Raw genomic sequence first — 26,762 nt, 5'->3', positions numbered from 1 at the left:
TACTTTATTGTCTTGCTTTCTGGTGCCCTGTAACTTTTGATATTTGAGACTCTGCTATCTTTTAGGCTCTCCTAGTGCAGTATTTTGAAGGAGATGCAACTCTGCTCTCCCACAGACTTTGCTTTCAGCTTACGGATTAACTATTTAGCTTCTGTGACTGGTGGCTGGGCTTTGACAAGTATCCAGTAGCTAGGAACATTATAAATAAACAGAGAAGGAAGTAAACATCTGATTTCATGGTTCTTTTGTCCATGCAGTTGAGGACACACTGTAAGGCACCACACAAACTCCCCAATAACCTAAGATATCATGTGCTGCGTTCATTTATTACCCTGATTTTTTTATCCTCCAAAAAGCACATCTCTGACCTCTCATTAATTTCTCACCTGTCTCAAAAAAGTGATAATTTTTCTTCAAACCTTGACCGCTGGGGTTCATGTGGTTGAACAGGTCTTTAGGGATTTTTCCTAAAAAAATAAATATACCCCTCTTTTAACTTCTCAATGACAGAAAAATGTGGAAGTGTGTATGGCAAAGAACCTGATTAGAAAGAAAACAGAGGATGTTGCTCTTTGTCATGATCTTAGGATGTGAGGTGTGAATGAATGTAGTCTGCAGCATTTTTGATTGCCTTGTGGTAACAAATATCCCAGATAATAGATTGTTGAAATAGATAACTGTGAATTAGGCAGGGCTTAATGGATGCGAGAACTAACTAATGGATGCGTGTTGTTTTAAGCTTCAGCACTGTCCCTGATGTAGAGTTGGCACTCCATGAGTGCTGGCAAAGCCCAGACTGTATGCAGGAATACATCACACTCTCGCCCAGAAAAACAGATTTTGGCCAGGGAGGAGAGCCCTGTCTCTCTTTGTAAGATGTATCCTCGCTGTGTGCCTGGGGCACCAGCTGTTCCCTGGCTATACCAGGGTGTTCAGGGATGCTTCCTGAGCTGCAGGCATGGCTTGCCCACTGGTAGGGCTGTTTACCACTAGCAAGAACAGGACAGAAAATGCTGAAGAGATGAAATGCTTTAATTTTCTACTGTTTTGTCTGTATTGCTTAGGTCTCTTCCTTTAAATAGAGGAGTAAAATTATAAATGAATCTCTAGTTCCTCTCCGCTCAAGTGGAAAATATGTTATTGTCTGTTTTTATGAATCCATTCGGAGCTGCTTACTCTTCTTTTCCACAGAGAGAAGAAATGGCTTGGGTGAGTGTATGCAGATACTTAGACACATATAAAAATATGTGTGAGGGTTATGTGGGTGTATCCATTAATGTAGATATATATAAATATATGTACAAACACCCTTGGTCTGTGGCATTGCATCTATGTTTATGTGGAAATGAAAAACAGCGAGCACGTTGCACCTAAGTGAGAGAACATGGCAATGGGTGAACCCAAAAGTTTGAGGCACTCACTTAAACTGAGGAGCATCACTGATTTAGCCAAGTCCTGCAGCTCTGGAAGGTGGCAGGAAGGGAATCCTATTATATCTCTGTGTTTCTTTCAGTGTATCTGTCACTGGCTTATCAATAGTAATTTCAGGAGGAGAATGCTCTGAGGCTACATAAATGCAAAATAATGGGGCAAAGGCAATACCAGCGTTGTCAAATTGAAGATGTTTATCGAAAGTTCAGCATAGATTTTTATTTTGATTATTCCAACTCCACCACGTGTTTGGAATGAACGGGCAAAATGTTCTTGAATAAGAAGAAAACCTTCAAATACAGATATTTTGATGCTTTTGCATCTCTGGCAGCAGCTAATCTCAGAAGTTCTAAAATACCACAGTTCTGTGAGCAGTATTGTACTTTGTGATTACCTAGAATTTGTATTTCTTATGAGAAAGATATAGCCTAACCTCATAAAACTTAAGTTTAAACTTCTGAATGACAAACTGACTTTTGTTGCTTGCTCATAGGAGCCGGTGTAGTATATTCCAGAGGGCACAAACAGGGCTTTTTTTGCCCTTTGTCATAGTAAATTGACTTGTTTTTCCCTAAATCTATAAAGTCAATTATTCAGATTGAAACTTTCCAGTTGCTAATTATGAAGGAGTGGGAGTTGTTGAGAAATATTCAGAAAATTCATGCTGCAATTCATGGTCCCGCTCCTGAAAGAGGAGAGAGAGTTTGTGTATTAGTGGTTATTCTGTATGGATGTGAATTTGGTTTTGTGTCTGGCAATTTTGAATCCAGAAAAGAAAAAAAAAATAGTATTTGTCTTTTAAAAGTAATAGAAGAAGGAGTAGAAACAACTTATCACCTTCCCTTTCTGACTTAGCCTGTCTGGCAGCATTTGGACTCACACTGCCCTGTTGCAGCCTTAGTCTGGCACTACGACACAAGATCATTTAGTGTTGGGTTTTTCTTTTTTCTCTAAGCTCTCTGGATGTGCTGAGAGCCAAATTTTCCAGCTCAGGCAGCAGAGGTGCAGGACATTCTGTGCCAAGGCTTTGGGTCTGCTCTGCTGAGGTCTGCAAGCATGTAACTCCCACAAGACAGTCATGTTTTGAAAACAAAACAAACAACCTTTTTCACCACCCCTTTAATTTAAAATAATAAAAATAAGTGTTGGTGTATAAGATTGTGTCATACATGTATTGCCTGGAGGCTGTCAAAAGGGCTTTCTTTGGAGCCAGGTACTTAAAAAGAAAAGCAGTCCCCTGCTCATGCTGTGTAGTGGGCTTGGTGTGACACCTCTTGGGTTGGTTGAAAAACCTGTGCAGCCTTTCTGCAGGAAAGACACGGAGCAGAGGTGGGACACTGATCCCAGATGTTGCTGCTGCTTCTCTCATCCCTGCTGTCACCTGTCTGCCTGCTCGTGTGTTTCTCAGAGGATTGCTTGCTTGCTCAGTCCCCTTAAGGTCCCAAGTTTGGGAAAATGATACCTGTTACCCAGACTTAAGGTGTTGCCCTGTTTAAGTCAAGCTCTTTTTCGTTTGGTTGGTTTTTTTCATTCCTGCTGTAAAAGAAGAGAGGCTGAAGAGCCCTGAAATTATAAAACTTGCTCCTACACTTACTTTATTTTGAGGTAACAATTTCTATCTCAGAGGAGTTTTCAGCTGCTCTGAGCAAGTGCTTTCCCAGACACACCTGGCGTTGGCTGTCTGAGCTCAGGAGAGCCTCAGATGTGTTTTTGCCGGGGCGGTGTGTGGGGGGTAGATCCGTATCTGTCAAAGGGAAGCGTCGCATCGTGCTTTGAGGCTTCGAGGGGGCCAGGGTGTGCATGAGTGGGGGACCAGGAGCTTGGTTGTGTCACCACAGTTTATAAGTGAAAGGGACTCAGTGGGCATGGAGCTTGTGGCTGCTGTCAGGCAGGCAAGCACAGCCCCCAGGAGTGTCTCCGCAAGGGAACAAATCTGTGTAAAATGTTCAAGCCTTTTCATAGTCACCTTCGTAGCCAGATCTTCAAAATACTCAAAGGTCTCCCAGAAGTCAGTTGTTTTGAACAAGGAAGAAAGGTTGAACAAAAGGAATAGGAAAAAAAATTAAACATGATTAGTGATAGTAACCTGACTGAAGAGACAAAAAGGATGGAGATTTCTGACAGAAGAAGCCAGTCTGTGGTGTGGCAATGGGGCCCAGAGCCAGCTTGTGCAGTGCTGAAGGGGAGCATACAGGGAGAGGGCTTCCTCCTCCTCTGAGCCCATGTCCTGTCCCTTGGCAGGCCAGAATAAACCAGAAAAATCACAGGTGATCTGCTGGGCAAACAGCTCCTGAGCAGCTCCCAAAATGGCCTGGCTGGTTTTGTGCAGCTGCTCTGTGGTAAATGATGGGATTTTCTGGGGCTGCACTGGAATGCGGCAGCAAGGTGTTGGAGCAAGAAAACGCATTTGTTTTTCTGAGAGTGTGGCATCAAGCTCTGATTTGTATGGTCCACGCTTGAAACACAGACCTGATCTTTTCTGACCAAAGTACAGCACATCCAGAATGTAAAAGAAAGGCAAAGGTAAGTCATATGGTATCTGTATTATGGTCTATACAAAGACAAGTGTATCATTAACAAAACCTGATAAAAGGACAACTAGTGATCAGGATGGAAAGCTGTAACACAGAGGTGAGCCAGTTGGGTAGGTTCTTATGAAATGTGATTTATCTGTCTGCAAAGGATAATAAAGCAGTCATTCTCTCCTTAACTGTGGCTATAAAGCTATTATTAAAACCAGCCTGGAGAGTGTTTGGTGTGCAATGCCCAGGGGGACAGCAAACATAAAACAATGTCCTTGGCTGATGTCATGGCTCCGGCTTTTCTGTTCCTCCCTGAACTTTTCCCAACAAGCACTGAGAACAACATTACACTGCAAGTACTTTTCCATGCTCAAAGTCCTATTTTATAACTTCTATAACTTTTTATAGCACAGAGTGATTTTAACAAATAGAACAGCACTGAACACTCTGGTAACAATAGGAAATAATTTGATGACATCACTTTGTTTTCTGCCATTTCCCACCATTAAGATTGTCTGCATAAAATGCCCTTTCTTGGTCTTTTGACAAACTCAGGAAGTTTGTGCAGCAGTTGTTTGAGTAGGATCATTGGAATTCAACCCCTTATAATAATCTCCATGCATATCCTTGTGCTATAGATTTTGATTCGTATGTGACCTAATACGGTTACTTTAAAATTAAGTCAAGGATGGTTTTGCAGAAACTGCTGGGACTCTCTTTTAACCTAGTGATGCATTTGTGATTTGAGGAACTTGGACAAAAACAATGGGGAGAATAATGCCAAATTTTCTGTAGTATTGCAAGAAGCATGTGGACCTGCCTTCTTTCACTTTTACACTCCTGCTCAGTAATAAAAATAAAATACAAATCTTGACTGAAGATAAGGATATCAATTTTGCTTCTTCAGTTGTAAAATGAGTAATCATTGAGCAAAATGACTCTGTATTTTTTCCATGAAAATGCTGGTGCCATCAGACTCCACCGCACCAGAAAAAGCACAAAACATTTCTGTAGAAATCAGTAGTCAGTCAGGGTTTCTGGGAGTCAAGAGTTCACAGGTTGATCCACATGTGTTAATAACATTATTTAGAGTTTTTATTATTGATTTTAGCACTGCTGGGTAACTTTCTGGATGATAAAATTTAAGCTGTCCATCTACCAGTAGAGCTTGATCTTTCTGAGTTTGCAGAAGAAAATGTTTCTGATCAGAAGCAAGACAAATATACCCTCTTCACTCCAATTGCAGTTATCTGCTAATAGAAATTCAAATGGCAAAGTTTATTTTGTTTTTAAAACATGACTTACTGACATTTCCCAAAAAACTGAAAGTACAACTAATTTTGAAATGCAGCTTTTGAAAAATCTTAATTATACAGTTGTGCCTTGAATTACAAATTGGTTGTGCATGAATTCTAACTGTACCCAACATCTAATATCTGCAGGTAGCATAACTAGCTGCAGAATTTAATCTCTTAAAAGCTGCAGAAATACTAATCTCCGAACAGCCCACCAAGAGGGTATTTCTGTGTCGTAGTCAGTTGAGAATTTTAAGTGAAGCAGTATGTTCAGCGTTATACTTTATTTAGCTTTACCTAGATTATAAATAGCAGCATAAAACTGCCACTCAATCGCTGCTTCTAAAGAGTACATAATTTTGCATAGGATTTGATCAGTAATTTTTTACTTTTTATGTTGCCACCATCATGATAGTGCTAGAAATGTGACAGGGGAAAGAGAAGAAATTGCTTTTATTGTTGTACACTACGTCTGAAAACCGTAGTTTTTGGATCGCCGACTGTTAGCATGGTAATAAAATTACTGAACAGATTTTCTCTGTCCCAGCTGGTCAGACTTTTTCTCTTTTAGGGACTTTTTTCTGATCATAAACTTACAAGACTGAGATATTTAACAGTGGGACACTGGAGGAGGATGGGTATTGCCAGCAGGGAAATTTGGCTTCAGGGGATTGTGGCACTAGTTTGGTAAAATAAAATTGTCGAAGGTCTATGCAGATTTGCTTATGATTTCACAATTTATATTTCATTGTTTTTCCCAGCATACGAAATTAAATGTATCTTTATGAAATTAAATTAATTAATTAAGATAATGTTTGCTCTATAGCTATATCTACATCTCTATGTAATTTAATTTAGATAAAAACCCACTATGTGACAGTGGATGCTGTCATGTTCAATAAATTTCAGGTGCATGGAATCTGTTAGGAAATTACTTTTTTGTCCTCCAAGCACAAAATTGACTGGCAGGAGAAATACATAGTGATTTTATTTTTCCATCATTTTTTGGTGAACCAGTTTTATATCCTTAACAGTATCAGGTAGAGCAGGTTACAAAGCCAGACTTCTTTTGCTTCATGTGCACAGACTTTCTCCTTAGACCTTTGTATTTTGTGCATGTGCTGTGCTCTTCTTCAGTGGAAATGCAGAAATTTTTGGAGAGTTAAATATATATATTTGGTGCTGTGCAATGAGCTGAACCATCTGGTCCTTCCTGCTCTTTTGCTTTGTAGTAAATCATTCAGATACAGCTTTTGCAGTGGACTTGGAGTAAACCACTGATAATTTTTGTTGATAAAATAGAAATACAGCTTTGGGATATATTTATTAAAAAACCCCAACTTTTTAAATTAAAGAGTTCAGAGGAAATTTTTTTTCTTTTTTTTTTTTTTTCCTGACTTCCAGTGTGTAGGCACATGAAAATGAATTGCAGAGGAATAAACTGTCAGGTTACTCTGAAAGCAGGGTAGAATAGAGCAAATTTAAAGAGTAATGAAAAGGTTTATTTTCCAAAAAAAATTGTGTAGTGTCATACCCTCCAAACTTAAATTTCTTAGATTGAACAAATATTTATAATATAATGAATAATGTGTTAGAAAAAACATTTGCCTTTGTCTTTTAATTATTGACACACACTCCCTGTTTCTTGTGCACCTTTGAAGGTGTGCATTTGTCTGCTCTGTGGCTAAACCTGTTCTCTTTGAATTAAATGGCCTTTGCTAATCTGAAAACAATGGTGTGGGGAATGAATTTGCCCATTTTGGAATCTGCTCTTTACTGGGAAGAAAACAGGACAATTGTTTACATTCACTTGCATTTCTTCCTCCGTTTGGATGCGATAAGCCCCACCACAATCCTCGTGAGTGCTATCGGCTCCAATAGCTTCACTTCTTTTGTCTGTAAAAGCAGGGTAACTTCTACAAATGGATTTCAAGGGATAGATTGAAATAATTAATGCACATCTAATGGCTAATTCTGTGGGATAACACTTTCCTTAATGGGATTAATTCCAGCCTTGCACATGCCAGAAATTCCCGGTGGCATGGATGAGGCCACTGCAAAGTACCTCGAAGTAGGTCCCTGGTACCTTCCCTCTTCCCCTCTGTCCTATTAGGAATACACACCAAGTCCAGATGTGAATGGACTATGGATTGATCACAATTAATCTCAGAAAAGCTTTTATGTTAAGGGAGAAGAGTGTTTTGTCCTGTACAAGCCCATGCATTGTCTGGCCACCCAGTCCTTTGTTACATATTTTGGGTAGTACAATACCCAGTAAAGGGTTCCGTGACAAGAAAAACTTGTCATGGATAGAAGTAGAAGAAAGATTTTTCTTAGAGAGTACAAAAAGTAAATTAAACACTAAGGATCTTTTTAGGAGAAAATTTATTTTCTGTGGGCATTTGATCACTTGGCAATTTTTCACCCCATCCAGCAGTTCTGTGACTGCACTTTCTCAAACTGTGCTTTCAATAAAGCTGATCTAAGCTCCCAGTGCTATGAAAAATGGAGCACATATAAATTTCCTTTGCATTCTAAATCATCTCAGCTGCACACAGAAAGCAAACAAGTACAGTTTCCACACGGCCTTTTTATCTCTCTCCACATCCCAGAGGCTTCCCAATCTGGCTTGTTGTGGAAGAGAGGTGCTGTTTAAAGTAAACCTAATTTCAAAATTTTCTTCCATTTTAGAAGCAGCATTAAAGATCTTAAGAGGAACATGTTTTATGAGTCTGACAAGCAATTAGATGAGTGCAGTGGCAGTACAAGTGCATGATTCTACACTTAAAAAATTAGTTGGAGTGAGAAAAATCAGAGACAACATAATATTCCATCTCAGGTGGCTGCTTCAGATAGGTGCTCTGAAACTTGAAGGTATAAACAGAATTGTTCTGTAAAATATACCCGGTAAGTGGCTGAGAGCTGCTTGTCTATGTTAAGATGGAAAGAATAAATACAAGGGATCTAAATCCTCTGAAACAGCTGTGCCATTCCTCCAGGAAAACAAAACTAAACTGAATCTAGTTATAAGCAGCAGAATAGGATTTCTCTTTGCTAAATGTCTGGAAAATCTTTTAATAAAAAATCTTGAAGAAAAACCAATAGGGTAAATTTAGTGCTGTGTATGAAATTAAATTACTCATGATAGCACAGCTTTCCTGATTTTCAGCATATTCCCAAGTAATTACTGGAATTAACTTGACAAATTTTAATATTAGTTGCATGCAGTGGGTAAATTATAATTACTTCATCTCAGTTGCAAATACTGCCATAGAATGCTTTGAACTCATAGTGTAAATAAACAGGAAACTTTTTGTGATGAGAGATTGGGGTCCTTTTCCTTGGGTTTTTGGATTTTTTTTCCTACAAGTCTGTTTCCACAGGCAAACAATTAAGAAGGTACCAGCTTCCAGTGCCTGAGCTTTTGAGAGGATTTCAGTATTTTTGACAGTTAATGTATTACTTTCATCTTATAGGTGGTGAAATAAAGGTGTTACATGAAGTCATTAATGATAAGGAAATTCTTTCCTCCTATTTCTCCCTCCCCACATGGGAATGTATTGCTTTCTAACAGTCTTTAATTCAAAAGTCTTTAATTCAGTCTTTAAGTCAAAATTTATATATAAGCTTTTCATTCTTGCCATTTCCTACCTATGTGTGAGAAGGTGTGTTTCAAAATACAGTACTTTTTTCTCCCCTTTATCCTGTAATGCCATCTGAGATAAGGTTTTCTAAAGTTGGGTGTAGTCCCTCAGGTGGTTCTTAACAAAATGCAGCAGTGGAGATGTACCAGCCACAGTTTTGTCACCTGATAGAGGAGCAGGGCCTCAGCAGTGAGGTGTTACCAGGGATAAATAAATCTGTGCCCCACTCGCAGATCTGTGACAAGCCCTTTCTCTTCAGCAGTGCCATAAAATTTTAGCTGCATAGTTGCTACATGCTATGGAAATGTGAATGCTCCCAAATCAGAGGAAGGGCATTAAGGAGGTGGAAGAAGCAATTCCTTCTTTCTTCAAGTGGAATGTGTGAGGGTCCAAGGATTTAGGGTTTTTTTTCTGAGTCCCTTTGCTGAAGGAGTCCATCGAGGACCGAGGCAAAGTTTGTTGTGATATTTCCATTTTGTGAGAGATCATCCATTGTCTCCTTTTTTATGAGGCCTGTGAAATACTTCATGTTGCTCTTTTCAGAGTGGAATATTCCCCAGCGGTCTTAATATTGTTATTGCTAAGCTTGGTTGAGCAATGCTGCAAGAAAAATATGCAGGGAATTAATATTAGCCCAAATCCTTAATCACACTTTCTCTCTACTCTGTACATAACTTGGTGTTGCACAGGAGAGGTTATTTGGGGTTTTTTTGCCTGTGCATCCCCTAGCAGAGGCAGGACATGACACACACATCTCTGCACTAAGTGGGTCAGTGGCAGGGGACCGCTCTGAAACCTCTCCCTCCCGCTGTGTGCAGCTACTGCAGGGTTTAGAGCCTCAGCCGTTGGGGCCGGTGTCACCTCCTTCCTGCCCCAGAATCTGAGCCACTGCATCTGCAGATGATTTAACTATTTCCATCCTTGACACCAAGCTTCACCAGGAATTCCTTCACCTTCACAAGCCTCGTTGCAAGTGGATGTTGCAATGAAAACATCTTGAGGCATTGCTGACCTTTAAACAGTCTGCTCCTAGTTGTCCTGCTAAAGTAAATCTTGCAGCCTTCCTACCTCATTTCTACCCTGTGTTATCTACCTTCCCTGTGATTCAGTCATTTACCTGCTGAAAAATATTGTATGAGAAATGTGTTGAAAATGTTGAATGACAGCTGCCTGGGTTTTGAAAAGTGTTGCTATTAACCAAAAAAAGTGAATGACTTTCATTACTGGGGGTTTGGCATCCTTCCCTGCTCTGGCTCTTTTGGCACTGATGAGATCTGGTGCTGGTGGCGAGTTTAGGTGGAAATTGATCCCCGAAAAAGGAAAAAAACCCTGATTTGATTCCAGTAGGATTAGCTGTGATAAATGTCCAGGCATGGCTTTGCCCATAGATCAGGGATGACTCCTGTAATTGTCCCAGCTTTGGTCCATGTTGGCTGCAGGGGAAGGAACTTCTCATGGGCTGACTGCTCTCTGTAAATGGCCTTGTAGCTGAATTCTCCCTCCAGCACCTCCACCCTTGTGTTCTTGTGAGGGATTTTTTACTGCTCTGCTCGCATCAAGCCAAGGGAGCTGCAGTCAAGCTCAGGCTGAGACAACAGCCCAGGTGAGGCTCTTGCTGGGCCTGTGCATCTCTGCATTCAGTTCCCACCATTTCCCACCAGTAGGGATAGCTCCCATTAGCTCAATGACTTTTAGAAGTTTGAAACTAGGATAAAAGGGAGTGGAAATGCCTTTAAAATCTCCTGGTTGGGAATTGTTCTTCCTGTTAGCAGTAGATTTCATTACTGGAGCCATGAGCTGTGAGCTAGCTGTGAAGACTAACTTAAAAATTTAATTAAATTTAAAGTACTTAGAGAAATGTCTGCCACTCTGTGCTCACCGAACAGAGAAACACATCTGATGGTGATCAGCAGCATCTTGTGCTTGACTCAGTGTCTCTTCCTTCAACCTTGCAGCGTGAAGTCTCTTTGGGATTCCCAAGGAGACAAGGAGGCTCAATTCTTTTATGTAGCCCTCCCACATGTGCACGGGGTTGTAGGAGCTGAAATGAAAAGGCCAGCTGATAGTAAATCAGTCTGGGGTGAGTTACTGCTGTGGGACAGAGTCGGTAGGGCAAGGGAAAGGCTAAGTGACCTAGAAGCATTTGAATAATAATTCTTGCTTCTTTGTACATTTAACACCAGATTGAATTAGACACTAGAAAATTTACAGCAGGGAACACCTTTTGCATTAACTGGATTAAACTTTTGCTGTCCTTGATGAAGATGGGTCTAGTAAAAGCACTGGTGCCTAATCTAAACCCCCTACAAAAGCTGAAAGAACTGCACAGCTTGCATCTGTCAGCCCAGCCTGTTGGATACCCATGTCTGCATTTGCCTTGTGCATGGTTTGCTGTCTCTAGGAGGCAACATCAGGCTTGCTTCAGGAAAGCCCTTTGCACCGAGTCCTTGCTAAACTGAGAAGTGAAAGCAGTTGCTTTTTCTGAGAATGACTGACTGTTTTGATGAAGCAAGGAGTCCCCTTCCAGAGATGAGCAAGGCACTCCCCTCCTTTCTGTTTCTGACGAGGCTCTGGAAGGATTTGGAGGGTGAAAGACTGTCTAATTTAATTATATATTCAAAGTTAATCTTCTTCACCTTCAGACTGAAAAGGTAGATAATTTATTGTTTTCTGCACATGTTGCCTTTTCCCATATTGAACAGCTGTTGGACATCCACTTGTCTTGCTCCTGTTACAGTACCCTGGACTTTTTTTTATTAGTCTTTATTCCATGATGCACTGGAAAATCATAGAAAAGTTTGTGTTGGAAAGCACCTTAAAGATCATCTAGTTCCAAACACACTGCCATGGGCAGGAACACCGATGTTTAACCCTTTGGGGCATTATAATATTTTCCTTCTTTTGACTGTATTTCTTCCAAATAAATCAGAGAGAAACTTGAATTATTTGAACTTTGTGTTAGTGCATCCCTGAAAGGGATCCTAAAAGGAGTATGAAGAGCTCACAAGAATCCTAAAGCTAACATTCATTGGCGCAAAACAGTGGGAGTTAATGGCCTAAAATATTTTCCTTTTTAGATGTAATTATTTAGGCTGCCCAACATCTAGTCTTGTAACCTGAATCCTGATCATATCAGCAGTTTCCTCTAACAACAACGATGAACTCTAATGCTGAACTTCAAGGGCACAAGCTTTGCTTTGGGCTGTGCTGTTTCACAAATATGAGATGGAATATTGATGACAAATTAATTGACCCTCTGCCTTCTGCAAGTGAAGGAGAATTTGGCCTCTGCTTCTTCAGCCCTGGAGGATCACAGGTTTGTTTGTTGTTTATATCTGTGAGAAAAAGCCATAGAAATATATAAATGTAAACAAACCCCATGATAGATACATCCTTTATGAACAGGATTATCTGTAATAATTTTAGCTGGCTAACTTGTAGGCAATTAGTCTGGGCTCTTTTTTTTGCTGCAGGCCTGTGTACACTTGAAGTGAAGCACCATGGAGGGTGTTGTTCTCTCTCCTCATTCTGCCCCGAGCCCAGGGAGCTCTCTTGGGTTCAGAATTTTGCTCTCAAGCAGCAGCAGTGAGGCGATATCCATCACACCCAGCATCTCCCTGCTGTCAGCCTCCAGAGAGAGAGGCTGGTAGATGCCTGATGTGGCAGTGGCACCTGCAGCTGTGGAATTCTGTCCCCACAGGAGTCTGGAAACACAAACCTGCAGCAAGAGGCTCTTGGATGATTCAAGGTAGAAGTGAGGTAAAAGCAACAATCCAGAGTCACAGGGATCACTGCTGGTGGAAGATGGTGGTGTCTGTGAAAGGCTGCCTCCTTTACCCCAGCAAGCAGCTGTGGCAGCTCTGGGCTGCTGGGAGAAGAGCCTACAGGACCTGCCTTTAAACACCTTTGTGTGTAACCACAGCTGCATCAATAAATCTCTTGGGCTGGATTGGTTTTCATGGGCTTCACTGAGAAACTCTGTTTCCAGGAAGATAAAATGCTTCATTTACAGCTGTGTTACTGAATTTTGGTAACCCCTAAAAGTAAAACCCTTAAATTAATCACTTAATAACAGCCATGGGAGAGAAAAAAATTTATGGTGGACAGATTTGATCTGGATTTACAAGTAATTCAGCTTTTACAGTCTGTATTTCACAAACTATTATCAGGAATCATGGTCTAACCCAATCCAGATGCACACTAAAAACATTGGAGGAGGAAAATACTAAAAGAAATGTTCTGGCATGTTTCAAGGGTCCAGACCATGTTCTAGTGATTCAATTCAGCTGATCCCCATTGGTACTGGCTGCATTGGGCCAGCCCTGTGGATTGGACCCAGCCAGCTTTGGGGTGCAGCATCCCTCCCTCATGTCATGTTTTGGTGCAGGGTGGCTGTGTCTGGACGTGGGTTCTGGGACTCCCTGTCTCTCTGCAGGACTGGAGCAGCAGGCAGTGTGGGCAGGTGGCTGAAGCTAAGCTTGCTGCCCTGTGCAAGACAGCTGGTGCTGGGCCTGAACCAGGGGCTTGAAATTCTGTGAAACCACGCAGGGCTCTCAAGGCGAGTGCCCGCAGCGCAGCCTCTCTCGCCAGCCCCCAGGCTTCCTCTCCCTCGGCTCCTGGGGCTGCTCTTGGGCTCTCACTACTGGTTATTTTTTTGCTTGCTTGTCCACAGCAGCCAGATACTGGCAAAAAATTGCCTTTCTTTTTTTCTTCTTTTTTTTTTTTTCCTTTTCCCATATTTCAGAAAGTAAAAGGCCACAGGGGGTTGTTGCAGAGGTGCTGGCAGAGCTGCTTTGGGAGTGTGAGTGTGGAGCAGGATGAGGGAGGTGCCAGCCCCAGGTCCAGATTTGGGAGTGCAGGGACCTGCAGCAGCAGGAGAGAGTGCCCAGGCACAGAGGACAGCAGGGCTGCATTGCTGGGTGGGAGCAGAGAAAAGGGGGGGAACAAAAGTCCAGGCTTTGGAAGGACGAGGTGCTGGGAGGAAACTTCTCAGGGGCAGAAGCACAGCTGCTGACTGAGTTCCAGGTATAGGCAATTGGGATTGAGGAGGGCTGGAAACCTGGGCAGTGCTCTACTCAGTGACTGTCTCCTCTCAATTCTGGTATGTGAATGTTGTAAAGATGCTGTGCAACTCCCTGTTGGCACTGGGTAACCTGTGAGGTTAACAGAGTGGGGAATCAGCAGTGAAATACTTGCTGTTTGTGCTTTGCTATTTGTTTACTGTTTGTGCTTTGCTCTGTGTGACTGCTCCCTCAGGCTTGGCACCTTTTGCTCTGCCCAGCTCTCATTATCAGCTCCTCCCCTGTGATCTTGGCCTCAGCCCCCAGGCCATGGCTGATGAGGGACAGAAAGTACATTTTAGTGGTGCCTAAGGGACTGGCCTTCTGTTTTGAAGAGGCAGTAACCCCTCCTCTGGCCATTTAAAAACCTAAACTGGTCCTGTTCACCTGTATGGATGAAAACTGTTTCAACTACTACTTGTTCATTGTGCTTCCTATCTCCTTGACCTTTCTTTCAGTAGGGCTTTGTACCTTCTGTCTTTTTCTCTCTCTCACTTTCTAATCCAGAAACCCATTTCAAAGGTTATTATTTAGAAAGTGCTTTGTACGTATTGTTTTGTTTAAGAACACAGAAGTCAAACGTATTAAGGAAGGAAATAACGTGAGCTAACAGATAGGACAAGAGGAAGTAGCTTCAAGCTGCACCAGGGAAGGTTCAGGTGAGATATTAGGAAAATTTTCTCCACTGAAAGAGTGGTTAAGCATTGAAACAGGCTCCCCAGGGAAATGGTGGAGTCACCATCCCTAGAAGTGTTTAAAAAGTGAGTGGATGTGACACTTCACAATATGGTTGAGTGAGCATGGTGGTATTTGGCTAAAGGTTGAACTTGATGATGTCTGAGGTCTTTTCCAACCCTAATGATTCCATTCATTTTATTGGTTTGTTTCTAAACACTGGACTTTCTCATAGTCTCAAACCACATTTTTCCAGGAACAATCACAGCCAGAGTTGCAGGCCTTCCCTCACTGGACAGCTTTAATCCATTACCTGGGATGCTGGAGGCCAGGCTGCCCCACAAAAGCACCATGTGGGCACTTGATTGGCTCTGCAGAGTCAGCTGAGGTTGACCATGGCTGGCACAGAGCCACAGCTAAATCCCCTGCACATCTCATCTCTTCATCTCCTCCTCATCAAATCCCCTCCTCATCTCTTGACATCTCCTTCACAGTCCTCTGTGTCTCCTGCTTCGGCTTCTCCCGGTCTGGAGATTTTATTAGTGCTGGAGAAATTTGTTCTTGAGATGATTGTATGAATGTGCCTGGCTTTGGTACAAGAAGAGGGGATTTAGGGCCAGAATACCAAAAGAGTACCCAAAAATTCTGCCTTCAGCAGCATCTCAGATGCCTCCAGGCTGGTGTAAAATATTGTCCTGTGAACTGTTTAGAGAAAAAGCTCTGGGAAGGTAATCTCAGCCTGTTTGTTGGTTTAATATAAAATATTGGGCAAATAATGTAATCTCTCTGTCTCTGTTTACCCCATACCATATATATGAAATTTTATAGTCCTGAGGAAAAGTGGTGAAGAATATTTTTCATAAAGTGCTTTGAACCATATTTTTAAATGATAGAAAAACAGGGGGGAAGAAGGAAAAACATCTAGATTCTCAATTTATTTCATGGATTTGTTTCTAAATACACAATTTAGGAAAAAATGAATTCAAGCTCCTCATTCAGACAAACAAATCAACTCTGTGGTATTTTTTCTCGATATGTGAGGCTGTCAGTAGGAACAGTGATTGTTTATCTTCATCAAAGGACTTTTCAGGTTATTGATAATTTTTGTCTTTCTCTTTTGAACTCCAAATCTGCACGAAGCACAACTCAGATTAATTTTACGGCATTTGTTTGTTTTGTTTTTTTATATCATCGTGCAATACAGCTTTTCCTTGGGGATGGACCTGGAGCTGCATATTGGATCTACAGTTACTTAGCCTTTGATTCTTTTAGCTGTATTTTGTGAACTTAACACATCTTTATGAACTGATACAGGAGCAGTTTCACCAGGTTTATCTGTTGAAACAGAACAATATTAATGTGTCCTACTGGAGGTGGTCAGTGTAGAAATATTTAAATGGTGGCTGAAAAGATGGAGGCTCCCTTTTTTGGAGTCACACAGAAAATGTGAGGGGCGATGGGTTCAAGTTACTCTTGGAGCATTGAATTTGATGGTGTCAACCTTTCTTTACATTTAATGCAGAATTGAGAAGCCCTTCCCTAAAATTTTGTCCAAACAATGTATTTTCTCACACATATGTGATGAAGGAAGCCTTAAACAGGCCCAGCCATGAATCTCTGCAGGAGATGCTGCTGGGTTTTCCCAGAAAATAAATGTCCTATGTTGGTTGGGGGATTTTGCAAACATTTCTGTCCATGGAGATACTCTCAGCTGGCTGAGATCCTGGACAGTCTGGTTTAACTGAACCTGTTTAGAGAAAAGGCTGGACTTGTCATGGTCCTTTTTGACCAGATTAATCCTATAATTGTTATATTCAGAATTCCATCTCCTTTGCAAAGGGGCAGTGTTGCCCTCACACTGCCTATTACTTTTCCATGGAGTGCTATGCAGCACTGCCACATTTATGCTGCCAAGCACTCAGCGACACAAATGACTTTGTTTGCTGATGTATCTGATATTTTTGTGCAGATGCTGCATCAGTTCTTGGCCTCACAGATCCCAGGCTCTGCTACGTGCTGGATGGATTCCTCTTCATTTATGCAGTGGTCATGACAGCCCTTTTTGTGAAGGCAAAGGTCAGTCTAACCCAACACAGATGCATTTGGATTTGGTGGCATAAGATAGTTGAGCTGGGCTGGAAAGTGGTCTCATTAAAATGAGACCTTTCCATTCTTTTGCTTTCTTTCTCTCTCTTTTTTCCTTTTTCCCCCCCCTCTGTTTCTGGTGTCCACTTGAGCAACCTGGGGCAGTTCTTTCCAAAGGTTTATGAATGGAGGGGAGAAAGAGTATATGAGAGTGTTTTGATGTTACACTTCCGGATACATCAGAGATTCTGAATTTTGTACATGGGAAGTGACTGCTCGAGAGTAATGTGGATTTTTTTTCTCCTGCTTTTCATTGGAAAGAGAGGAGGGGATACACAGCAAGATTGTGAAGAACATATTAAAATGTCTCAATAATTCAGACATCTTTGATACTATGAGTGTGATGCTGCAAATGACATAACCCAAACAACCAGAGGAGAGGACTTGTGTAATTGCTACAAACATGATTCTATGCCTAAATATAGACCGAGCTAGAAGGTTACTTTTAATAAAGAATTGAATGCCATAATAACTCAAGAAGGCTAAATCAATACAGACTGTAGTTTGACAGGGTTTTTTTAAAGACTACAACATGAAGTAGCTGTTCTCATTGACCCAAAACTGCCCCTTTTTACCTGAAATTTTGGCTTAGCAATTGATTGCTCTTAAGTATTGTGAGCAGCTGAGCCAAAGAGCAGCTACAGAAGGGATAATCCTTTATCTCTTTGTTAGCTGCCACTCACATCAACTTATTGTGGTGGCACCAGAGCCCTGCAAGCCAAGTGCTGCTCCTGAGGGATGCAGGGATTCCCTGCAGGAAGCCAAACAACTTTTCAGGCAACTGGAGAACCAAAGTCCCAGTGAGGCACAAGATTATGACAGGAAGAGAATGGAGAGATAAAATCTGAGGAGGGCAGATGTGTAGGGAACAAACTCAGATGTTTATGAGCTGGTGATATGTGCAATAAAATGACTTGGCTGCTGAGGACAGGCTGGTGTGTGGATAAAAGTGCTGCTGCAGCAGGGGTCTGCACTGCCTGAAGCCCCAAAGGGAGCTGCTTATGGGTTGCCCTGCTTCTGATGAGAGTAGCTGGTAGGAGAGAGGGAATGAAAGGATTGAAGGGAGCCACTGTCTCTCTGCTCATGGAATGGTCTCTCTTCCAGCTCAGCCAGGCCTCTGAACCACAGCTGCGACCAGGCCAGGATGACGTGTACAACGTGAGTAACTGCTGGTCTTTGTTTTCTAACTCACCATCCAGACAGACCTTTTGGGGCACTTAGAGACGATGAATTGCCTGCTGGTCAGAAAACCTTTGGATGAGCCAGCTAATGAGTAGGCTGTACTAATGAGTTGGCTGTACATGTGTGCAGCATGGCAGCTGTGAGGAGGAAAGGTAAAACCTCGCAGGGGAAGCTGCTGGTGTCACCACTCTGACCAGATGCTGGAGAGGTCTTTGGGCTGTTTGTTCTTGATTTGGCACACTGAGCCCTAGGTTGGCTGGAGCCCAGGCTGTTTGTTGTGCTGCCCCATGGAACAAACAGGCCTGTGAGAGCTCTGGGCGTGTGGGCAGCCACTGCCCCTGTTGCTGCTGCTGTTTGATGTGGACTGGGCAAAGGATAAATGCCAAGGAATGCTGTGGAGCTGACTCTGGGCACCTGCAGCTTTTCCACTCTCCAGTGTGAGGAGCCTGAGCCACCACACCCCTGTGCCTCCATTCCCAAGCTTTCCTGTTGCCCCACAGCAAGCCCTGTTGTACCAGATCATACCAGAGATGCACCTTGTCTGGTGCCCTGACCATGGGCAGTATCTTTAGGTAGTGAAAGAGGACAGAGAAAAGATTCTGTCTGACCCTTCTCACTGCTCATTCATGGCAGCATTAAACTCCAGCTATTTTTGCTATGACTAGTTGGCCTTTAATTTTTTTTCTCATGCTTTTGACCATAGCCACATCCTGTGACGAGTTCTGTTTAACTCTAATGTATGAACACTAATGCAATTTCTTTTAAGTATAGCCTGTCACCTTTCAAGTAGCATTCTGTTAACTGTGCTATTCTGACCTGAAATCTCTCCTTTGTCCTTGTCCAAGGTAACCTTTCCCAGCTAAGAATTGTGTTGGGCATGAAATTTCTGTAGCTCTTTGATGCATATTTAGATGAGCAGCTCTGCAAGGAAAACGAAGCTCGTGGCTCTTTGCTGTCCAGTGGGAGAGAAAGCATGAAAATTAGAGTTCCTCCCCCTCATGCTCTCTAGTTTTCAACTAATTTCCACTTAGGAAAGGTTCTTGATGCAACAGCTTGCAGTTTTGTGTCATTTCCATGGCTTAAATGTAGGCATTTTTGTCGACAGTGGCATTAGGGAGTAAAAATAATTTCTAGTTCAGTTATAGACCTTGTGAGCTGAGCTGGGTTCCCTTTCATTTCTGTGTCAAGATCTATTATCTCATCTCCACGGTGTCCACCCACTGCTTTTGCTCTCCTGTTTCAGAAACTCTCCCGCGCGCACAGAGACGATTACGATGTTCTGGGAGGGAAGCGAGGAGCAGACCCCGAGCTGGGCGGGAGACACCAGGTAACCTCCTGGCACAACGTGCACCTCTGTCCTTTGATCTGGTGCCTCCCACGCCGTGACGCCGTGTGACAGCGCTGCTCACACAGGCGGCCACCAGAGCGCCTTCCTGGGGAGGGAACGATGGCTTTGTGTCGTAACTGGGGCGGCGCGGGGGGACAGGAGCGAAGCTCCCCCTCTCCTTTGGTCTCTGCCCCCCTCGCTCGGCTGGGAGCTCGCAGCCACCCGGGCGGGGACGGATGCGGAGGAGGCCCGGCAGCGGTGGGTGTTTCACAGAGCTCGCTGCGTCTGATGCCATCAAACAGGCGCCCACAAAGCAGAGCAGCAGCCAAAACAACTCTTTCTGCTGCAGAGCCCATCACTTTCAAAGGAAAAGGGAGGGAAAACCTCCTGCATCAGCAGGTGACGGCTGTAGGGAGTGAGCAGAGAAGAACTAAGTTTTACCAATTGTTAAAACGAAATTAATTTTGCCCAGAGCAAGTTGTCTGAACAGAGCCTTATGGGTGGAGGCAGGATGGACTGGAATGGGCAGGGAAAGCCCATAGAGCCGTAGCTGTGCCATGGAGCAAATGCATAAGCACATACAAGGTGGTGGAGGATGCTGGTAGTGCAACGTATGGGCAACTTTTTTCTTGTTTTACAGCAGAGGAGAAAGAACCCTCAGGACACTGTCTACACTGTGAGTAGAGGCCACTGGAGGGAGCAGAGAGGGAGGGATGGCTGGAAACAGGAGACACTGGTTCATAGGAGGCTTTCCCCCCCAGTACCCAATTTCAGCTTTGGTTCAAAACTCAACAGCTGCTTTTCAAGTCTTCCCTTTACACAACTCTTCCCCCAGATCCTCTGCTTTTTCTAGAAAATTTCTGCTCACTTCTGAGCGACAGGAGGGAAAACAGTGGGGAGATGTGGAAAAGAACTTGGATCAAGATACCTGCTAATGCCTAATGCTAGTGCCTAACCAACGTTCATCCCATGTGATTGCTGCTGCAGTATTTCCTGTGCACGGACTCCAGCCCCTGTGACTGCTCTCTGGCAAAGGCCAAATGCCAGTGCAGCTAAGAGGGGCTGCTTAGGAACCTCTTGATAGAGTTGATTTGACTCTGGCTAAATGTAGTGGTCTGTGCTCCAAAACACAGATACAGGAATGTTGATTCTCATGTCTTATCTTGGGTCTTTCTGGGTCTTCCGTGCCTGAGAAATGAGCTTGTCTCCAAGACCTTCACTGCTATTGAATGAGACACTCAGAGCACCTGGTTTTAAATGTGGTTACCCAGGGGCTGGCTTGGCTTTTCTGTTATCACACTGACTCTTTCCCCCTCTCTGCCTGCAGTCACTGCAGAAGGACAAGATGGGTGATGCATATAGTGAGATTGGAATGAAGGGAGAGGTGAGTCTTCCTGGTGAAAACATGGTAACAAAAAACATTTCAGCTTTTGGGCAGAAAACCCCTGACAGCTGCCCTGGCTGAGGGGGCAGAGGACAGAGTGAGATGGGTGAGGAACAGCTGAAGGAAGGTCTGGTGTCAAGTGCTGCAATGGTCCAGCAAAATTGGAAGATTTTGGGGCATGTTTCTCCAGAGCAGTTCAGAGCTGCAGGTTTATGGTTTCCCCTCCACGGGCTGCTGAGGCTGGCTGGAGTTCCAGGATCAGGAGAGCAATTGGCAGCCCCTCCTTGTGCGTGACTTCGGACAAGGAACAGGGGAAATGTCGTCCTTCCCAGAGCTCTGCTCTCAAATGTTTAGGAAGACACATATCGGTCATGTCTCCAGCTACAGCAGAGAGAGAGCTTTAGCTCTGTGCACTGCTGGGGAAGGGGAGCTTGTGTCAAAAACAAACCATCTGGGGACACTTGTTTATGGCAAAATGAAAAATTGCTCTGACCTACACAGGTTCTATTCTATGTCAAAGTGTCATATATATACGTGTATATATATATATAACCTTTCATTTCCTTCCGACACATGATAAAAGGGCATTTCAAAACAAAGTTTAGTGTTGAGAAATGCTGAAGCAACAGCAACATTTAATCTCTTCCCCTTTTTTATTCTAATGCTTCTCTGCCAGAGTCGAGCTCTGTCTAAGAGATATGGGGCTGTAAAGTTGCACCATGTTTTTTGAATGTTTCTGTTTATGGAGGGACAAGAACACCAAAGGCCTTGTCCCATTCCAAATATATGATCATTTAATAGGTTGCTGCAATTTTAACAGTAACAAGCACTATTCCTTGACACATTTGTGATACAATCTATTATTAAATAATCAGTGTCTACAGAAATGCTGCCAAATCTCTATACATACAGTGAATCAAAGAAATAGCAACATTCTAACAGTATGACAGGAAAATATGTCAGCAAACCAAACCAATTTGGTTTTATTTCCTACCCTCTATTTTCTCCTTAACATCCCTTGCAGCTTGTCTGGGCCAGTCCAGACTTACCAGGTGCTTTCCTGTGCAGAGTCCAGGCCATGCACAGCTGGTACATCCTGTACACTCTGAGCAGAGCATGAGGGAACTCAGGGGCTGCTTTATCTTTGCATAATCAGAAAAGCACCATTAATCAATCTGTTAATCTTATCTATTAATTGATTAATCTATTAATCAATTGTTTTATTTTCCCAAAGCAGCAGAGGCGGCGAGGCAAAGGAAATGAAGGTCTCTACCAGGTAGGCACCACCTCCCACAGCTGCTCCCCTCACGTGTCCTCCTGAGTGGTTGGATATCCAATGGCACTGTCAGGGAGGCACAGGGAAATGAAAGGCAGCTGGAATTTTCCTAAGCAGGCAGCAGGTGTCTCACTAACTCCTCACTCTTGGAAGCCTCAGCTACCCCTGCTCTGGGATGAGCAACATAGGTTACAGCTGCCTTATCTGAGCAGGCTATCAGGAAAGGATTTGGCATCGCTGAAAGGGCTGTCAGGGGCTGCTTCCCAGGGTTCAAAACCACCTGAGGTCCCACTGCCAACTTACCCAGAGCTGCACCTGATTTCCCTTCCAAATCTAAGAGAAGTCCAGAGGACAAAGTTCATGATCTGATGTCTGTTTATTTAATTATCGATGCTCACTCTAGCATCAGTTAGCTCTTAACAATACACATATAAAATGTACTCCAGAGATCTGCAGAACCAGTTAGGATGATTTGCTGTAGTCATATTTTCATAACAATTATTCAGGATGTACCTTGCCTTCAGGTAAGTAACAGCTGTTTGCACCGCACAAAGACTAAAGAATCACTCAGGAGTAAAAACCTCTGTAGGGGAAAAAAAAAAAGATCAGATGCTCCTGACTTGAGCCCCTGACACCCTGTTGCTGTCAGTCAGCCAGAAAAAAGCATTCACATTCATCCCTCACCTCTTTTTCTGGCTTTCTCTTTTTCAGGGGCTCAGTGCAGCAACCAAGGACACTTATGATGCTCTCCAAATGCAGCCTTTGCCCCCACGCTAAGCGGGAGCCTCAGAGGGGATGGGCAGGAGGAGTGAGAGATGCCCACCTGCTTTGGGGAGGAGAGAGGGAAAAGTCTTTTTCATCCAACACAAGCACTGTGTGTTTTCTGTGTGCAAGAACCGCCTTGGGTTGGTGCACAGACTCTGGACCTGGCCCTTCTCCCTCTCCTCCTGAATCATGTAACTGCTTCTGCTACTAGAATGTACATAACTGTAAAGTTGTTTCCAGTTTTAGTGGGTATTAGGCTGATTTTTTTTTGGTAAGGTTTGTGTTGTGTGACCAGACCACACCTGGTAACAAACACTGCTATTTCCATAGCTCTTCCTTGTCTTCCAGAGTATTAAGACATGGACTTATGGCTTTATTGCATTTAAACAATTTGCAGAGATATGTGGGCTGTATTTACTTCCTGTAGTATTTATCTTAAGACTATTCCTCCCTTTTTGCTTTAAATTTGCCTTTAAAAAACTGCTTCAGTGGAGGGCTACTTGTTTTTCTTTAATTATAAAGAGTGACATGATGCTACAGCAGTGAAGCAGGGAGGCTGAACGCCAACTTTCCAGTAGGAAGAAAATGAGCACCAATATCCCAAAAAAGATCAAGCAATGGCACTGCCACTCATCCATAAATATGAGCCAGGTAAAGCTGAGTGAGAGACTTCTTTGCAGGCAGAAAAACAAAACAAGGAGATGGGTTCCCCTGTTATCACTTCCAGACAACAAACTGTACAAAAGCCAACATAAATGCCTTTTCCAAACCAGTCTCTCATCAGGCTGCCTCTAAAAGGTGTGGGTATCATTCCAAAGAGGTACCAGTTCAATAATGCCATGTGTTTCTGATGAATTAATAAAATAGTGCCGCAGCACCATGTGCGTGTGCAGGGAGCAGCAGCAGGAATGGCACGAGCTCCTTACCTGAGGCATTCAGGCCGTCTGAAGCAGCCTGCAGCCAGCAGCACCATCTCCCAGGGAAGCTGAGGAGGACAGGATCCCAACAGGAGCTCCTACACACATCCCAGAAGCTGGGATGGGCTGTTGGGGAAATGCCCCAAACCCAGGTATCAAAGGGACACTCACCTGCTGCTGCTGCAGCCTCAGTTTTGCCCGTGCCTTGCAAGGCTGCACAGTGAAGCCTGGAGGAATTCAGCAAGGACAAATCCAGCCCAGCAAAACCAGAGGTGTTTCACCTTGACTCAGGAGCTGACCAAGCCATCTCACCAGCCCTCACGGAAGGAGAGCTAAAGCAAGGCTGTGGGAACAAGAGCTGCTGCTCTGGGCGCTGCCCAGATGAGGTTGTGTCTTCTTTCCAGGGACTGGTGGGTTAGCAGCAGAAAAACTTGTTGAAATGGGTGCTTTGCAAGTTCCAAGGCAGTTTTACTTCTTTAGCAGTAAAACTGTACCTGCAGTAGGTGCTTATAGCTCTTAAGCAATATTTGCAATAAATTAAAGGAAAAAAAAATAAACTGAGAAATGGTAATGAATGTTTCTCACCAAAAAAAATAAAACGTTAGATCCTTTACTGTTCTGCAGTGACAAGAAAAATTTAGAGAACTGGGTGATAACTGAGACAGCTGAGCTGAAAATTACAGTAAAGTTATGCTGCAAAAAGCACTTGATGCAAGAACAAAGAGTGCTGAAAACAGCTTTCTCTTTTAAAATCACCATATCTTCAAGATGTAGAAGTCACAAGTTTTTGCAGCATGAAATACCAACCACCAAACAATAGGAATGAAATTCTTTGGGGGGGTGGGGGGGGGGGAATCACCTTTATGCTCTTTAAATATCAATGGAGACCTTGATTTCAAAAAGCATCTAATGCTGCTTTTGGGGCCACTCTCGGTGGGGCTGAGCTGAGTCTCCTCTTTGCCATCAGGAAGCGACTGAAGCTGTTTCTGCTTTTAGGAGAAGAGCTGATAAATACAGAATCAGAACAAAAGCTTCAAGCAGAGTGCATGAAACCCAGGCTCTCCTGCAGTTTGACAAGACAAAGGGCACCACAGATCAATCTACTGGCCCGTTTTGATGCACAGGGGAAGAGAAATCAGCCTCCCCCTGACACATTTAAAAACTACAAACAAGTGCATACATGTTAAAACACTTGGAAAATGGTTTAATGATGTTTACAACAGAAATGAACTGTACAATTACAGTAAGTTTAATATATATAAAAAATTACAGCAGACAAATGCATCTACACAAAATCTACCTTTTCATTCTGATTTACTGTAATCTACACAATCTCTCAATGCCTACAGCTATCTGTAGGCAACCACTGGGAAAATAATAATAATATAATAATAATAATAATAATAATAAAGGACATCTTTAAAGAGACAGCATTTCGCCTTCCTCCTCACCCTTAGTGTGATCAGCAAGGTTTTGAAATGTGTGGGACTCTCACATTTCAGTCTCAAGAAAAGCTTGGGTTGCGTTTGGGTAGGGTACTCCCACAATGGCCCTAGATTTCAAGTGTTCTGCTGACCTCAAGTTTATAAATGCAGTGTATGAGGAAGGGCAAGAGAAAAAAAAAACCTCCCAGCCAGTGTAAGCAGGCAGTTGCACAGAGCAGTGAAACCATTAGGACCAAAAACTTGTCTTATTTAGGAAAAAAAAAGCAAAAAAGGGACTGCCCAGACACTACAGACATTCACAAATCCTCGCTTCTTTGAAAATTCCTATCAGATTTAGAAGAAAGGGCTTGGTTTTCCACTCCCAATTCTTCATACAAAGGGGTAGTTTTCAAACTAACATGTTAAATACTTTTTAAAAACAAAATTTAAGCTACTTCCTCTTTGGCCCACCCCTTAAAAACAGTGAAACCCCCTTTGCACTGAGAAAGAACCTCAGGTCAGTGGGGGGAAAAAAAGAACATGCTGTCTCTTTAAAAAGAAAGAAAGAATCCCAGTTGGGAGCGGCCATCAGTGAAAATGCGATCCAAATTGGCGGTCTGGTGGAAATTCCTCACGGAATATTATGTACAGATTAAAAACCTTTGTAGTTGGTTTTTCTTTTATTATTATTTATGAACACCTAGGCAGTGAAAACTGTTATGTTAATACATACATAGACACACCCAAAACATACAAAAATACTATTATTTCAAACTACTAAGAATAGGACAAGTTCAGTTATCTCCATGCTATGACTTTAAGAGCATTACACTGAAACAAACAAGAATTTAAACGACAATTTTTTAATATCCCAGAAATATACCAAAATATACATCTAAGCTTTGGAATTACTGAGGTTAGACTAATGCAAGTGCTGGGTAATCGTACTTAATACACAAGTCTAAGGTTCTGCAGGAAAGAAATTATCTTTGGTATCTGCATCAGGCTAATAATATTAACATTTGGATTTTGCTTTGGGATAGAGCTTGTCTGACCCTAGAACCAAACACCCCCCAATCAACTGAGATTAAAAAGATCCATGTAAAAAGTTCCTCCATTTGCAATCCCCCCCCAAAAGTTAAAAAGTCACAGGCATCTACCTAGCATAAAAGGTTGAGAAATACAATGCATAGTTGCACAGTGGTGCTGCAAAAATAAAAGAAATCTAGAAAAAAGGAACTAGAGGAGAAATGAAAAGCTGCTTCTTCTTCTTTCAGGGATTTCTCACGACAGGACAGCCTCTTCCAAGCAGTGAAGGGGGGGGAAGCTCAGAAGTGCACCTCAGCGTGTATTAATCAACATCACCCAGCCCCCAGAGGGTTAAAGCACCCAGCAGAGCAGCCAATCCTGCACCCAAGTCTTCAGCTCCTCAACCCACCTGCGAAGCCCCGGCCTCCCCTCCCAGCGCCTGCGCCCCAGATCTCACCCTGGAGCTGGGAGTTGCTGCCCAGGGTGTTCTGGAGCCCCGGGCTGGCAGCGACCCTCGCCCAGCCAGCCCAGGCCAGGCCGGCCTCACAGGTGGGCTTGGTGCTGAAGACGCCCTTTGTCTTTGGTTTGTTTGTTTGTTTTGAGTTTATACAATCATTAGGAAATCTTTGGTTTTGGCTGGAAATTTTAAAAGAACAAAACAAAACAAAGAAACCGCCCCCTCCCGA

The 26,762-nt window shown here is 43.0% G+C and overlaps 1 protein-coding gene across 4 annotated transcripts in view; it reads left to right on the top strand.

Moving 5' to 3' along the window:
- The window catches only part of CD247 (CD247 molecule), a 53,655-nt gene extending 30,456 nt beyond the window's left edge, over positions 1 to 23,199 (top strand). For 2 of the 4 annotated variants that reach the window (XM_014253529.2, XM_088051527.1), the window contains exons 4-10: positions 16,597 to 16,703; positions 17,877 to 17,930; positions 19,198 to 19,281; positions 19,922 to 19,957; positions 20,609 to 20,665; positions 21,900 to 21,941; positions 22,653 to 23,199. In XM_014253529.2, the coding sequence (XP_014109004.1) occupies positions 16,597 to 16,703; positions 17,877 to 17,930; positions 19,198 to 19,281; positions 19,922 to 19,957; positions 20,609 to 20,665; positions 21,900 to 21,941; positions 22,653 to 22,718 (446 nt within the window). In that variant the 3' untranslated portion in view covers positions 22,719 to 23,199. The remainder of the gene's footprint in view (positions 1 to 16,596; positions 16,704 to 17,876; positions 17,931 to 19,197; positions 19,282 to 19,921; positions 19,958 to 20,608; positions 20,666 to 21,899; positions 21,942 to 22,652) is intronic. The other 2 variants (XM_088051530.1, XM_088051529.1) reach the window with 2 other exon arrangements.
- Positions 23,200 to 26,762: the final 3,563 nt, after the last annotated feature.

Source organism: Pseudopodoces humilis, chromosome 2, assembly GCF_049639895.1.
Source record: "Pseudopodoces humilis isolate 2021_Gansu_Grassland_sample_001 chromosome 2, ASM4963989v1, whole genome shotgun sequence".
Classification (NCBI taxonomy): Eukaryota; Metazoa; Chordata; class Aves; order Passeriformes; family Paridae; genus Pseudopodoces; species Pseudopodoces humilis.
Note: the sequence above shows the minus strand (reverse complement) of the source record. Positions and strands in the feature narration are given on the sequence as shown.